The sequence below is a fragment of the Aethalodelphis obliquidens genome, unplaced genomic scaffold (assembly GCF_003676395.1).
Source record: "Aethalodelphis obliquidens isolate GAN/ISIS:26980383/991018 unplaced genomic scaffold, ASM367639v1 scaffold87, whole genome shotgun sequence".
NCBI lineage: Eukaryota > Metazoa > Chordata > Mammalia > Artiodactyla > Delphinidae > Aethalodelphis > Aethalodelphis obliquidens.
In genome coordinates, this window is record NW_020838031.1 from 7,142,556 (window position 1) to 7,159,001 (window position 16,446).

At 41.4% G+C, this 16,446-nt stretch overlaps 1 protein-coding gene across 2 annotated transcripts in view; it reads left to right on the forward strand.

The window, feature by feature from the left end:
* Positions 1-16,446, forward strand: part of MTR (5-methyltetrahydrofolate-homocysteine methyltransferase) — an 86,248-nt gene that overhangs the window by 20,100 nt on the left and 49,702 nt on the right. For both annotated transcript variants that reach the window (XM_027094023.1, XM_027094024.1), the window contains exons 6-11: positions 193-299; positions 8,690-8,749; positions 9,515-9,609; positions 12,729-12,829; positions 13,942-14,003; positions 15,100-15,167. In XM_027094023.1, coding sequence (XP_026949824.1) covers positions 193-299; positions 8,690-8,749; positions 9,515-9,609; positions 12,729-12,829; positions 13,942-14,003; positions 15,100-15,167 — 493 coding nt within the window. The remainder of the gene's footprint in view (positions 1-192; positions 300-8,689; positions 8,750-9,514; positions 9,610-12,728; positions 12,830-13,941; positions 14,004-15,099; positions 15,168-16,446) is intronic.

Here is a 16,446-nt window from a genome sequence, read left to right on the forward strand (position 1 = left end):
GCATCTGTGTTCAATTTGCTGCTTTGACTGGCATCACTGCCATGTTTCTTACAAAAGGTGGTGTTGCCCTTAAATTATGTATTATAAACCAGCAGTGGTCAGTTCACCTGGCACCAGGCCTGAACTCAGCGTGTCCTGGGCTTTCAGAGGATGTCCATGACTAATGTCCTGGGTGTGGTTTGTTTTTTGCAGCATTTGATGAACTCGTTGAAGCATACAAAGAGCAGGCCAAAGGGCTTCTGGATGGTGGGGTTGATATCTTACTCATTGAAACTATTTTTGATACTGCCAATGCCAAGGTGAGTTAAAGGAGAAAAAAGGGGCTGGGCTGGGCTGGGGGCTGGGGTGCATCCCCTAATGTTGTGAGGAGATTGTAATAGCCATTATTAAAATTAAAGCAAATTCCTTGATTCCATTTTCTTCTTTTTTTTTTTACATCTTTATTGGAGTATAATTGCTTTACAACAAAGTGAATCAGTTATACCTATACATATGTTCCCATATCTCTTCCCTCTCTCTCCCTCCCACCCACCCTCCCTATCCCACCCCTCTGTGTGGTCACAAAGCACCGAGCTGATCTCCCTTTGCTATGCGGCTGCTTCCCACTAGCTATCTGTTTTACGTTTGGTAGTGTATATATGTCCATGTCACTCTCTCACTTTGTCACAACTTACCCTTCCCCCTCCCCATGTCCTCAAGTCCATTCTCTAGTAGGTCTGTGTCTTTATTCCTGTATTACGCCTAGGTTCTTCATGACATTTTTTTTTTTCTTAAATTCCATATATATGTGTTAGCATATGGTATTTGCCTTTCTCTTTCTGACTTCACTCTGTATGACAGACTCTAGGTCCATCCATCTCATTACAAATAGCTCAATTTCATTTCGTTTTATGGCTGAGTAATATTCCATTATATATATGTGCCACATCTTCTTTATCCATTCATCCAATGAGGGACACTTAGGTTGTTTCCATCTCCTGGCTATTGTAAATAGAGCTGCAATGAACATTTTGATACATGACTCTTTTTTTTTTTATTTTTGCCGTACACGGGCCTCTCACTGTTGTGGCCTCTCTGGTTGCGGAGCACAGGCTCCGGACGCGCAGGCTCAGCGGCCATGGCTCACGGGCCCAGCCGCTCTGCGGCATGTGGGATCTTCCCGGACCAGGGCATGAACCCGTATTCCCTGCATCAGCAGGCGGACTCTCAACCACTGCGCCACCAGGGAAGCCCACATGACTCTTTTTGAGTTATGGTTTTCTCAGGGTATATGCCCAGTAGTGGGATTGCTGGGTCGTATGGTAGTTCTATTTGTAGTTTTTTAAGGAACCTCCATACTGTTCTCCACAGTGGCTGTACCAATTCACATTCCCACCAGCAGTGCAAGAGTGTTCCCTTTTCTTCACACCCTCTCCAACATTTATTGTTTGTAGATTTTTTGATGATGGCCATTCTGACAGGTGTGAGATGATATCTCATTGTAGTTTTGATTTGCATTTCTCTAATGATTAATGATGTTGAGCATTCTTTCATGTGTTTGTTGGCAGTCTGTATATCTTCTTTGGAGAAATGTCTATTTAGGTCTTCTGCCCATTTTTGGATTGGGTTGTTTGTTTTTTTGTTATTGAGCTGCATGAGCTGCTTGTAAATTTTGGAGATTAATCCTTTGTCAGTTGTTTCATTTGCAAATATTTCCTCCCATTCTGAGGGTTGTCTTTTGGTCTTGTTTATGGTTTCCTTTGCTGTGCAAAAGCTTTGAAGTTTCATTAGGTCCCATTTGTTTCTTTTTGTTTTTATTTCCATTTCTCTAGGAGGTGGGTCAAAAAGGCTCTTGCTGTGATTTATGTCATAGAGTGTTCTGCCTATGTTTTCCTCTAAGAGTTTGATAGTTTCTGGCCTTACATTTAGGTCTTTAATCCATTTGGAGCTTATTTTTGTGTATGGTGTTAGGGAGTGATCTAATCTCATACTTTTACATGTACCTGACCAGTTTTCCCAGCACCACTTATTGAAGAGGCTGTCCTTTCTCCACTGTACATTCCTGCCTCCTTTATCAAAGATAAGGTGACCATATGTGCATGGGTTTATCTCTGGGCTTTCTATCCTGTTCCATTGATCTATATTTCTGTTTTTGTGCCAGTACCATACTGTCTTGATTACTGTAGCTTTGTAGTATAGTCTGAATTCAGGGAGCCTGATTCCTCCAGCTCCGTTTTTCATTCTCAAGATTGCTTTGGTTATTTGGGATCTTTTGTGTTTCCATACAAATTGTGAAATTTTTTGTTCCAGTTCTGTGAAAAATGCCAGTGGTAGTTTGATAGGTATTGCATTGAATCTGTAGATTGCTTTGGGTACTAGAGTCATTTTCACAATGTTGATTCTTCGTATCCAACAACATGGTATAACTCTCCATCTATTTGTATCATCCTTAATTTCTTTCATCAGTGTCTTATAATTTTCTGCATACAGGTCTCTTGTCTCCTTAGGTAGGTTTATTCCTAGATATTTTATTCTTTTTGTTGCAATGGGAAATGGGAGTGTTTTCTTGATTTCACTTTCAGATTTTTCATCATTAGTGTATAGGAATGCCAGAGATTTATGTGCATTAATTTTGTATCCTGCTACTTTACCAAATTCATTGATTAGCTCTAGTAGTTTTCTGGTAGCATCTTTAGGATTCTTCATGTATAGTGTCATGTCATCTGCAAACAGTGACAGCTTTACTTCTTCTTTTCCGATTTGGATTCCTTTTATTTCCTTTTCTTCTTTCATTGCTGTGGCTAAAACTTCCGAAACTACGTTGAATAAGAGTGGTGAGAGTGGGCAACCTTGTCTTGTTCCTAATCTCAGTGGAAATGGTTTCAGTTTTTCACCATTGAGGATGATGTTGGCTGTGGGTTTGTCATATATGGCCTTTATTATGTTGAGGAAAGTTCCCTCTATGCCTATTTTCTGGAGGTTTTTTAATCATAAATGGGTGTTGAATTTTGTTGAAAGCTTTCTCTGCATCTATTGAGATGACCATATGGTTTTTCTCCTTCAATTTGTTAATATGGTGTATCACATTGATTGATTTGCGTATATTGAAGAATCCTTGCATTCCTGGAATAAACCCCACTTGATCATGGTATATGATCCTTTTAATGTGCTGTTGGATTCTGTTTGCTAATACTTTGTTGAGGATTTTTGCATCTGCGTTCATCAGTGTTATTGGCCTGTAGTTTTCTTTCTTTGTGACATCCTTGTCTGGTTTTGGTATCAGGGTGATGGTGGCCTCATAGAATGAGTTTGGGAGTGTTCCTCCCTCTGCTATATTTTGGAAGAGTTTGAGAAGGATAGGTGTTAGCTCTTCTCTAAGTGTTTGATAGAATTCGCCTGTGAAGCCATCTGGTCCTGGGCTTTTGTTTGCTGGAAGATTTTTAATCACAGTTTCAATTTCAGTGCTTGTGATTGGTCTGTTCATATTTTCTGTTTCTTCCTGATTCAGTCTTGGCAGGTTGTGCTTTTCTAAGAAGTTGTCCATTTCTTCCAGGTTGTCCATTTTATTGGCATAGAGTTGCTTGTAGTAATGTCTCATGATCTTTTGTATTTCTGCAGTGTCAGTTGTTACTTCTCCTTTTTCATTTCTAATTCTATTGATTTGAGTCTTCTCCCTTTTTTCTTTTTTTTTTTTTTTTTTTTGTGGTACGCGGGCCTCTTTCTGCTGTGGCCTCTCCCGTTGTGGAGCACAGGCTCTGGATGCACAGGCTCAGCGGCCACGGCTCACGGGCCCAGCCACTCCGCGGCATGTGGGATCATCCCGGACCGGGGCATGAACCTGTGTCCCCTGCATCAGCAGGCGGACTCTCAACCACTGCGCCACCAGGGAAGCCCCCAGTCTGTGTCTTTTGGTGGGAGCATTTAATCCATTTACATTTAAGGTAATTATCGATATGTATGTTCCTATTCCCATTTTCTTAATTGTTTTGGGTTTGTTATTATAGGTCTTTTCCTTCTCTTGTCTTACTTGCCTAGAGAAGATCCTTTAACATTTGTTGTAAAGCTGGTTTGGTGGTGCTGAACCCTCTCAGCTTTTGCTTGTCTGTAAAGATTTTAATTTCTCCATCAAATCTGAATGAGATCCTTGCTGGGTAGAGTAATCTTGGTTGTAGGTTTTTCTCCTTCATCACTTTAAATATGTCCTGCCAGTCCCTTCTGGCTTGCAGAGTTTCTGCTGAAAGATCAGCTGTTAACCTTATGGGGATTCCCTTGTGTGTTATTTGTTGTTTTTCCCTTGCTGCTTTTAATATGTTTTCTTTGTATTTAATTTTTGTCAGTTTGATTAATATGTGTCTTGGCCTGTTTCTCCTTGGATTTATCCTGTATGGGACTTTCTGTGCTTCCTGGACTTGATTAACTATTTCCTTTCCCGTATTAAGGAAGTTTTCAACTATAATCTCTTCAAATATTTTCTCAGTCCTTTTCTTTTTCTCTTCTTCTTCTGGAACCCGTATAATTTGAATGTTGGTGCGTTTAATGTTGTCCCAGAGGTCTCTGAGACTGTCCTCAGTTCTTTTCATTCTTTTTTCTTTATTCTGCTCTGCAGTAGTTATTTCCACTATTTTATCTTCCAGGTCACTTATCCGTTCTTCTGCCTCAGTTATTCTGCTATTGATCCCTTCTAGAGTATTTTTAATTTCATTGATTGTGTTGTTCATCGTTGCTTGTTTCATCTTTAGTTCTTCTAGGTCCTTGTTAAATGTTTCTTGTATTTGGCTATTCTATTTCCAAGATTTTGGATCATCTTTACTATCATTATTCTGAATTCTTTTTCAGGTAGACTGCCTATTTCCTCTTCATTTGTTAGGTCTGGTGGGTTTTTATCTTGCTCCTTCACCTGCTGTGTGTTTTTCTGTCTTCTCATTTTGCTTATCTTACTGTGTTTGGGGTCTCCTTTTTGCAGGCTGCAGGTTTGTAGTTCCCATTGTTTTGGTGTCTGTCCCCAGTGGCTAAGGTTGGTTCAGTGGGTTGTGTAGGCTTCCTGGTGGAGGGGACTAGTGCCTGTGTTCTGGTGGATGAGGCTGGATCTTGTCTTTCTGGTGGGTAGGTCTATGTCTGGTGGTGTGTTTTGGGGTGTCTGTGGCCTTATTATGATTTTAGGCAGCCTCTCTGCTAATGGGTGGGGTTGTGTTTCTGTCTTGCTAGTTGTTTGGCATAGGGTGTCCAGCACTGTAGCTTGCTGGTCGTGGAGTGAAGCTGGGTGTTGGTGTTGAGATGGAGACCTCTGGGAGATTTTCGCCGTTTGATATTATGTGGAGCTGGGAGGTCTCTTGTGGACCAGTGTCCTGAAGTTGGTTCTCCCACCTCAGAGGCACAGCACTGACTCCTGGCTGCAGCACCAAGAGCCTTTCATCCACATGGCTCAGAATAAAAGGGAGAAAAAGTAGAAAGAAAGAAAGAAAGGAAGAGGGTATAAGAAAATAAAATAAAGTAAGGTAAAATAAAATAAAGTTATTAAAAAATAATTATTAAGAAAAAAAATTTTTTTAATGTAAAAAACCCACAAAAACGGATGGATAGAACCGTAGGACAAGTGGTGAAAGCAAAGCTATACAAAATCTCACACAGAAGCATAGACACTCACAAAAAGAGGAAAAGCGGAAAAAATAATACATCTTGTTCTCAAAGTCCACCTCCTCAACTTAGGATGATTCATTGTCTATTCAGGTATTCCACAGGTGCAGGGCACATCAAGTTGATTGTGGAGCTTTAATCTGCTGCTTCTGAGGCTTCTGGGAGAGATTTCCCTTTCTCTTTGTTCGCACAGCTCCGAGGTTTCAGCTTTGGATTTGGCCCCGCCTCTGCGTGTAGGTCACTGGAGGGCGTCTGTTCTTCGCTCAGACAGGATGGGGTTAAAGGAGACGCTGGTTCGGGGGCTCCGGCTCACTCAGGCCTGGGGGAGGGAGGGGCACGGATGCGGGGCGAGCCTGCGGCGGCAGAGGCTGGCATGACCAGCCTGAGGCGTGGTGCGTTCTCCCGGGGAAGTTGTCCCTGGATCCCGGGACCCTGGCAGTGGCGGGCTGTACAGGCTCCCTGGAAGGGAGGTGTGGAGAGTGACCTGTGCTCGCACACAGGCTTCTTGTTGGCGGCAGCAGCAGCCTTAGCGTCTCATGCCTGTCTGTGGGGTCTGCGCTTTTAGCCGCGGCTTGTGCCCGTCTCTGGAGCTCCTTTAAGCAGCGCTCTTAATCCCCTCTCCTCGCGCACCAGGAAACAAAGAGGGAAGAAAAAGTCTCTTGCCTCTTCGGCAGCTCCAGACTTTTCCTGGACTCCCTCCTGGCTAGCCGTGGTGCACTAACCCCTGCAGGCTGTGTTCACGCCGCCAGTCCTCTCCCTGCGCTCTGACCGAAGCCCGAGCCTCAGCTCCCAGCCCTGCCTGTCCTGGCGGGTGAGCAGACAAGCCTCTCGGTCTGGTGAGTGCTGGTCGGCACCGATCCTCTGTGCGGAAATCTCTCTGCTTTGCCCTCCACACCCCTGTGGCTGCGCTCTCCTCCGTGGCTCCGAAGCTCCCCTCCTCCGCCACCCGCAGTCTCCGCCCGCGAAGGGGCTTCTAGTGTGTGGAAACCTTTCCCGCTTCACGGCTCCCTCCCACTGGTGCAGGTCCCGTCCCTATTCTTTATTTTATTTATTTTTGCTGTGTTGAGTCTTTGTTTCTGTGCGAGGGCTTTCTCTAGTTGCGGCAAGCAGGGGCCACTCTTCATCACCGTGCGCGGGCCTCTCACTGTCACGGCCTCTCTTGTTGCGGAGCACAGGCTTCAGACGCGCAAGCTCAGTAGTTGTGGCTCACGGGCCTAGTTGCTCCACGGCATGTGGGATCCTCCCAGACCAGGGCTCGAACCCGTGTCCCCTGCGTTAGCAGGCAGACTCTCAACCACTGCGCCACCAGGCAAGCCCCCATCCCTATTCTTTTGTCTGTGTTTATTCTTTTTCTTTTGCCCTACCCAGGTACGTGGGGAGTTTCTTGCCTTTTGGGAGGTCTGAGGTCTTCTGCCAGCATTCAGTAGGTGTTCTGTAGGAGTTGTTCCACGTGTAGATGTATTTCTGGTGTATCTGTGGGGAGGAAGGTGATCTCCGCGTCTTACTCTTCCGCCATCTTCTTCGCCAAGCCCATTTTATTCTTGAATATTTTTAACTGAGTCCAGTAGAATGAAGGAAACTTCAAAAGGTTATGTTTCTAACTTTTAAAAAATGGTTTTTTAATTATGAAAGTAAATATTTTCATATATAGCTACTATATGTACATAGATGTATAGGTAATAAATATATACGCATGGTTCTAAAATTCAGAAGACACAGAAATGGGAATTCCCTGGCGGTCCAGTGGTTAGGACTTGGCGCTTTCACTGCCAAGGGTCCGGGTCCTATCCCTGGTTGGGGAACTAAGATCCCGCTAGCCGTGCTGCTCGGCCAGAAAAGAAAAAAAAAAGACACATAAATGTATGGAGTAAAAAGTAAATATCCTTCTGTTTCCTATTCCCTGGGTATTCGGCCGTCTTCCCCATGGACCACTGCTCTCACTGGTGTGAGGGTCCTGACAGGGATTCCATGCAGATAAAAGTGTGCGTGATGCGTGTACATATGTGTATGTGATTATATTCTTTGTATATGTACAAAGGTACATAAGTGTGTAGAATGAAAAGTAGATATCCTCATACATAACGTTTTTGCACAGTGTCTCTGAAGATAAATTTCTACAAGTGAAATTGCAAGGTTTAAAGGGTCTGGGCACTGTTAATTTTGAGTTTTAGTGTCAAATTCCCTCTAAGATTGTACTCATTTATCCTCCAGTCAGCAAGCAGTGCACAGTAGTGCTGCTTTCACCACACCCTCTCTGTTGAACTTTTTTTTTTTTCGGTACGCGGGCCTCTCACTGTTGCGGCCTCTCTGGTTGCGGAGCACAGGCTCCGGACGCACAGGCCCAGCGGCCATGGCTCATGGGCCCAGCTGCTCCACGGCATGTGGGATCTTCCTGGACCGGGACACGAACCCGTGTCCCCTGCATCAGCAGGCGGACTCTCAACCACTGCGCCACCAGGGAAGCCCTCTGTTGAACTTTTTGATCTTTTACAATCTGATAGCTGAAAAATACTACCTCACTATAGTTTTAATTTGTGCTGTCGGCCCTCTGTGTCAGTGAGTTCCGAAGTGGAACGGCCTTGAGCATTGGAGGACCTTGGTGTCTGGTCCCGGAACTTAATAAAACATGGACGGTACAGATTGACATAGGATTTGTGCCTTTACAACCCATTCTAGCTCATACTCTTTTTTGCAATGACATACACTGTTGGTTCATGTACCTACCATGTATATATGAGGCTGTGGAAAGCAGAGGCTTCTTATTTATCTATTTTTAATTTTGACTGAGCAAAAGAAGAAAGAGTAGCTCTTCAGCCCTTCCTCAGAGGAAGTATTAGTTCATGGAGGGACTTTCAGTCAGCATTTGTTTTGTTGTAACATGTACAGTGTTACCCTTGAGAAAGGGGCCCTGGGGTTGTGCGTTATCAGGAGGACGTGTTTCTCCTTCTCCTCCCCAGAGAACGTGATGTGTATCTTATCTGAAGAGGTCTGGGTAAGGGAGCATTCTGATCAGCCATTTAGGCTGACCTGTGTCACAGTCTTTCAGAAACAAAGGTGTCCTTTTTCTCCCTGACAGGCAGCCTTGTTTGCAGTCCACAAACTTTTTGAAGAGGAGTATGCTCCCCGGCCTATCCTTGTAAGTTCTCAAATATTTGCATGATGAATTTTGGTTTTTATTAATACTGTCATTTTGAGGGTGGGGTTTTTGTTTTCCTGCCATGGAACTATTGATAGTATCTTTTAGGAACCAGCTTCTTGCTTGGTTCACCTCCCTTCTTCCACCACCTCTAGATCAATAGCAGTCTTATTCGTGGAAATGTACAGAAAATGAATGTAGCAGTGGTTTGTGGAAGGCAGGCTATTCCAAAGAAGCCTGGCTGAACTTGTCCCCCAAAGCCAAAGGCTCACTCTCATTAGGGCCCGAGGGCAGATGGACTGGTGTGCTGACCGTGAAGCATCCAACACCAGAGACAGCATGCTGCCAATTCATTAATGCAACAGGCAGGCCCCCATTGCTTGGTGAGAATAGAATAGAGTCAAACAGGGGTGTTAGATGAATCAGATGTTGAACAGCAGGAGACCAGGATAACCTGAGGTATCTGTTGGGAAGTCTTCTCCAGTGGGACTGGAGGTGTGAATCCTAAAGCTTTTCTGGACACTGCTTTTGTCTCCGTGACTTTCCCTTTTCTCTGTTTCTGTGGCTTTCCAACCCCTCCCCTGGGCACTTTGCATTCATCTGTTTTGACCGTTAAAGAAAACAGTGCTGCTTTGGAGTTTGAGTGCCACAGTTCTCTTCCTTGTAAAAAAACAAAGAAAGTCAGCTTACTCATTTTATTTTGTTTCTGTGACTGTATTCATAACTCAAGTCTATGCTGTTGACAGTTTACTTTGTTCAATTCAGATTTCAGGGACAATTGTTGATAAAAGTGGGCGGACTCTCTCTGGCCAGACCGGGGAGGCGTTTGTCATCAGCGTGTCTCATGCAGACCCACTCTGGTGAGTGATCATTCTTTTCTGACTCCATTCCTTTTGGGGGGATCTCTTCTGATGACTACAGACTGTGACCCAGGAGGGGATTGCTTCTCTATATTTCTATGGTGCCACTTGTATGAGATGTTGTCTTTCCTTGAAGTACATTCTGACTGCCCTGAGGACGTCAGAAGACACTGCCTAAATGGGTCGATTTGAGGGAGGGGGAGAGTTCTCATAGGCCCTGGGCCCACCAGAAAGTTGCCTTTTTGTCTGTAAGTGTCCCCCTTATAGTTTAAGACTGGCTTGGCCTGCTAACAACACTTTAAATCTATTATCAGCACTTAAAAATTTTGCAAGGTGTTTTCACTCCCTGCTTGTGGAACAACCAGAAGTAGTGTAGTTTGAAATAAGGTGGGAATTCTAAAGCTCAGATATTTATCTTTAAAATTAACGTGGCTTTTACATTCTAGTTTGTAACATCTCTCTATTTTTCTGATCAAAATGGTTTAACTTCTGTACCATGAGTGAGATGGAAGCTCCAAGAGTCTATACAGTTTCCTCCTGTGCCTTTTCCGTGCACGTTCTACTCCTGCCTGGAGGCCATGCCTGCCCTGCAGGGTCACCCCGCCACGTGAGCCTTTCAGACCCATCTCTAGGGTCCTCTCTGGGGACCCTTCCCTCTCTTACCAGCCCAGGTCGATGTTCTTCTCAGAGCACTCTATTCACTGTTATTATAGCCTTGGCCATAAAAATAAGAGTCATAGATATTTATTGAGAGTTTGCTGTGTGCCAGGCTTGGTTCTAAGTGCTTTATGAGAGTTCTTTCTTTTAATTTTGGCAATAACACCTTGAGGTAGCTTCTCCTCTTCAGATCTTTTGCTTATTGTTTTAGTTGGGTGGTTTTCTTATTGTTGAGTTTGAAAAATTAAAGAAAATATTTTGGATACTGCATATGTGTTTTGCAAATATTTGTTCCTAGTCCGTGGCTTGTCTTCTCATGCTCCTAACCATATCTTTTGCGGAGCAGAAGTTTGTAATTTTAGTGAAGTCCAGCTTATCATTTTTTTTTCTTTCTTTCTTTCATGGATCCTACTTCTGGTGTTGTATCTAAAAACTCATCTCCAAACCCATGGACACCTAGATTTTTCTTCTATGTAATTGTTATATATATATTTATATCTTTAATAGTTTTGCAACTTGCAATTAGGTCTGTGATCCATTTTGCGTTAATTTTTATGAAAGATGTAAGATCTTTGTCTAGATTAATGTATTCAGATGTGAATGTCCAGTTGTTCCAGTACTGTTTGTTGAAAATACAATCCTTTCTCCATTGGATTGCCTTTGCTCGTTTGTCAAAGATTAGTTGACTGTATTTGTGTGATTCTGTTCCTGGACTCTGTTCAGCACCATTGATCTGTTTGTCTGTGCTCTCTCATCAATACCAGAGATTCCTTTAGCTTTCCAGTGAGTGTTGAAGTCAAGTAGTACCAGTGCTTTGACTTTATTCTTCTACAGTAGCTAATTGTATTAGCTATTCTGGGTTGTTTGCTTCATCATGTAAACTTTAGAATCAGTTTGTTGATATCCACAAAATAACTTGCTGGAATTTTTACTGGCATTTTGTAAATGTATATAAAATTGGGAAGAATCGACATCTTAACTATATTAATTCTTCCTGTTGATGAACATCGGATAGATCTCCATTTATTTAGATCTGCCTTGATTTCTTTCATCAGAGTTTTGTAGTTATACACAAGTATTTCATTTATTTTGGTGCCATTGTAAATAATGTGTTTCGTATTTCAAATTTCAGTTGCTCATTGCTGGTATATAGGTCAACAGTTGACTTTTGTATATGAAGCTTGTGCTTTACAACCTTGGTTCTAAGAATTTTTTAGATGATTCTTTAGAACAGATAGTCTTATCTGTGAACAAAGACAAATTTATTTCTTCCTTTCCAATCTGTATACCTTTTATTTTCCATCTTCTCTTATTGCCTCACCTAGGACTCCCAGCATGATGTTTAGCAAGAGGTGAAAGCGGGCATCCTTGTCTTGTTCCCGATCTTGCGGGGAAAGCATCTAGTTCTGTATCATTAAGTATGATGTTAGCTACAGGTTTTTTATAGACCTTCTTTATCAAGCGGAGGAAGTTCCCCTCTATTCCTAGTTTACTAAGAGTTTTTATCAGGAATGGGAGTTGGGTATTTGTTAAATAAACTTTTTATTTTGGAATAATTTCAGATTTACATAAAAGTTGCAAAGATAGTACAGAGAATTCCCATATGCTCTTCATCTAGTTTTTTCTAATGAGACATCTTGCATTAACTGTGGTACTTTCGCCAAAACTAAAAGTATATTACTATTAACTAACTCCTGACTTTATTCTGGTTTCAGGTTTTTCCACTAATGTCCTTTCTCTGTTTCAGGATCTAATCTAGTATATCACATTGCACTTAGAAATCATAGTCAAAGAAAAAAAGTAAAATGTGAAAAAATAAAAGATGACATAGTCCTGTCACTTCATAGTTAATTCTTGAATTCCTGAAGACTTCAGCAGCTCCCACTGAGTGTGATTTTGGAGGGGTTTTAGCAGCTCTGCTTTGATCTATTTTATTTTAGTCTGCAGTAAGTTTCATTTGCAAAACAGAGAGCCCCTTGGTTACAAATTAATTTATAAGAGGACAAATTCTAAGTGCAAGGTCACGTTGCAATTCAGTTGGAGCAAGGACTGAGTCTTGGTCTTCAAGACCCCCGAAGTGGCTTCCATGTGCCATTAATGTTCCTTCTACCTCCAAGATTTTCCTTTTTCTTTCTCTTAAGTATTGCTTTCCAGTGTTTATTAGCAGTGGTAGTTCGCAGACATTTCTGTTTCATGGTATACCATTAACTAAATGGTGAACTTATTTAAGGAGTCACATCCGTAGGCAGCATCTAATGTTGGAGACATGGGCAGAAATATTTAGTGTTGCAGGGAACTTCAGTGAGGTGGCTTTGACTGGAGCTGAATAAACTTGCTTTGAATCAGGAGACTTACTATCTGCTTGGTTTTAAATGTACTCCTTTCTTTATCATAACTTTTTATATGTATAAATATTTAGAATAGAAGAGGGTACTTCTAATACCTTCTTTTTGTTTTTCCAGCATTGGATTAAATTGTGCTCTGGGTGCAGCTGAAATGAGACCTTTTATTGAAACAATTGGAAAATGTACAACAGCCTATGTCCTCTGTTATCCCAACGCAGGTGTGTGTTTCAAGGGAGTCACACATAGGAAATGCAAATACACAAGACCTGGGTAGATAGGATAACAGATCTGGATTAAAAGAGTTTGTTTTGCAGGTCTTGGTATATAGTTGACTTTCAATAGGAATTTTCTAAATGAAGAGTATTCGGGTCTAGACCACTGTTTCCCTCTAGACTTGAAGGAACAGTTTGGCTCAGCCTGAAAGGGTCAGAAATGGACAGAACTTGGGGGCATGAAGCCTAGTCATAACTTATCTGGCCAGAGCCTTGGAATTGGTGACAGTCCTTGCCATGTGGGCGTGGCCAAAGAGATGAGTGCAAAGAACGTGAGAGAGAGAGCCCTCTTCTTTGTTCCACTGTATCGACAAAAGAGCCTGTTACTTTTCTCCTTTTTAAAAGTTAGGACTTAATGGTATATAAAAATTCCTAAGATAAATGTAGACAATTTTCAGACTATCCATTTAATATTGGTAATCCATTCTGGGTTAACCAGATTTCCTGGTGAATGTTTCTGAGCACCAGTTAACTACTTGGGGCTAAAAATCATTTTCCAGCCTTCTTTCTCCAAATATGTACATTTTAATGTGCAGTAAATTTTATTTCCCACCAGGAGTAAGATAACTGGAAGGGGATAATAAATAAAACAGGAAATTGCAAAATTAGATGCTAAAGTCTTACTTGGGAAAACTTACTTGAGAGGAGATGGGTTGTGTTTTGCTTGTTTTTAATTGCATGTCTGGTGCTCATTAGTTCAAAGCATGTGTGGTACTCTTCCAACCCCTACCCCTAGGCGTCTAGGAGACAAGAATGAATTTCCTATACAGAAAAGGGAGGGATAGGGGTAGGGAAATTCTGTCTCATGTAGCAGTGATGCTTTTCTTTCAAATAGAAAAGAAATAATGGATGTTTATTTTCCTCTGTGATTTTATTGTTGTTGTCTGGTATGGAGTCTCTGTACTTATTATGTTTAATGTTAAGAATTCTTACTTGTTTTTGCAAGTAATCACGATTTAATTATAAATATTTTTGTAACATTTTAACCTAAAGCCTTTAAAAATACTATGTCATTTGTTAAAGTAATTTCCAGTAATGGCTGAAATATACTTTCTTAGGTCTTCCCAATACCTTCGGTGAATATGATGAAACTCCGCACGTAATGGCCATGCACTTAAAGGTCAAGAATCCTCTTTCACTTCGTTTTTAAGAGATAGAGAAATGGAATTTTTGATTTAGAATATCTAGAAGTAGACTTTTCCCCTAAAGAAATCCCAGTGTATATATAAAAAATAAAAGCTTAAGATGAATTAAAATGATGGAGGCAGAGGGAGGGGCTCACTGTCAGCATCCTTCTCCACAGTGGGTACTAGTGGCTATTGGGAAATTCTCAGAGAGGTCCAGCCCAAACTAACTGAAACTCGGCTCTCCTCTGCAGCCCTCCCAGGTGGTCCCCTCCACCCCGCAGACTGCTGGGTGGAGTCTATGTCTCCTAGCTCCCCACTGTCACCTCCCCCATTCTCCTTCTCTCACATACACCTCCCATCTTTGAATCCCAGGTCACGAAACCATACTACCCATGACCCCTCCTTATCACTAACCCCTGGATCTCTTTTCCCTCATTCCTTGAATTTTTAGCTTCTGGCTTACCGACATTCTCTCCTAAACTATTTCTCATTTAATTCTTATGTTTTCAGTACCTTATGTAGATGCTCTTTTCAATACTCTGACTTCTCACTTCCTTGACTTCCTCTCTCTCGGTTATCTTGTGCTTCTTTCAAACCAGCTGTGGTTAAACTCCAGCTTTCAAACCAACTGTGGTTGAACTCCAGACCTGCACTGTGCAATATATGTAGCCACATGTGTAGCCTCTACCACATGTGGTCGTTGGAGCACTTGAAATGTGGCTGTTGTGACTGAGGAACTGAATTTTTAATTCTTTAAACATTTGAATTTAAATTTAAAAACTGAATACGTATTATTGGAAAATGAATTACTTAGCTCCCATTCATTCTGCTCAGCATATGGGTAAAAAAAAACTTTATCGTGATCAGATAGGCAAATATCTCATTGCATTTCATAGTATCTGAACTGGTCTCTGCTTTTAACCTTATGTCTAAGGCTTATCAAAGCTTGATATCTAGAGTTAAGTATGTTTAGCTCTCTTTTAAATGGAAAATTAGTTATTCAGGAAATGCAGATTTTCTGCTGAATTGGTAGTGGTGAGCTTAGAATTCAGATGAACTCTCTGAAACTTTTTCTTTTCCTAAATGCAGGATTTTGCTATGGACGGCTTGGTCAATATAGTTGGCGGGTGCTGTGGTACGACACCAGATCATATCAGGTGATAATCCTTTCTAAGTATTTTACCTTTTGTTATGGGATGAATTGTGTCCCCAAAATTCATAGGTTGAAGCCCTAATCCCCAATTCCTCTGAATGTACCTGTATTTAGAGGTAGGGCCTTTAAGGAGGTAATTAAGGTAAAATGAGGTCATATGAATGGATCCTGATCCAATGTGACTGGTGAGGACACAGGCACACACAGGAAGGGGCCATGTGAAGACCCAGGGAGAAGATAGCCAGCTACAAACCAAAGAGAGGTCTAAGAGGAAACCGGTCCTACTGACACCTTGACCTGAGACTTCTAGCCTCCAGAACTTGAAGAAATAAATTTTGCTGTTTAAACTACCTAGTCTGTGGTATTTCGTTATGGCAGCCCTAGCAAACTAAGATACTTTATATTATGAAAAATTCCAAAAATTAAAGTAGAAAAATAATAAAATGAACCCCCATGCACCTATTGCATAGTTTCCATAATTTTCAGCATTTTGCTATTCTTATTTATTCTCCAACTTTTTTTTCCCTTAGACTATTGTAAAGCAAATCCTACATATCTTTTTTTTTAAATTAATTTTTGTTGGAGTATAGTTGCTTTACAATGTTGTGTTAGTTTCTGCTGTACAGCAAAGTAGATCAGCTATACGTATACATATATCCCCTCTTTTTTGGATTTCTTTCCCATTTAGGTCACCACTGAGCATTGAGTAGAGTTCCCTGTGCTGTATAATATGTTCACATCAGTTATCTATTTTATACATAGTATCAATAGTGCATATATGTAAATCCCAATCTCCCAATTCATCCCACCTCCCCTTCCCCCTTGGTATCCGTACGTTTGTTCTCTATGTTTGTGTCTCTATTTCTGCTTTGCAAATAAGATCATCTGTACCATTTTTCTAAATTCCACATATATGCATTAATATACGATATTTGTTTTTCTCTTTCTGACTTACTTCACTCTGTATGACAGTCCCTTGGTCCATCCGTGTCTCTGCAAGTGACCCAATTTCGTTTCTTTTTATGGCTGAGTAATATTCCATTGTATATATGTACCACATCTTCTTTGTCCATTCTTCTGTTGTTGGACATTTAGTTGCTTCTATGTCCTGACTATTGTAAATAGAGCTGCAATGAACATTGTGGTACATGACTCTTTTTGAATTATGGTTTTCTCAGGGTATATGCCTAGTAGTGGGATTGCTGGGTTTTGTGGTAATTCCATTTTTAGTTTTTTAAGGAGCTTCTGTACTTTTTTCCATAGTGGCTGTATGAATTTACATT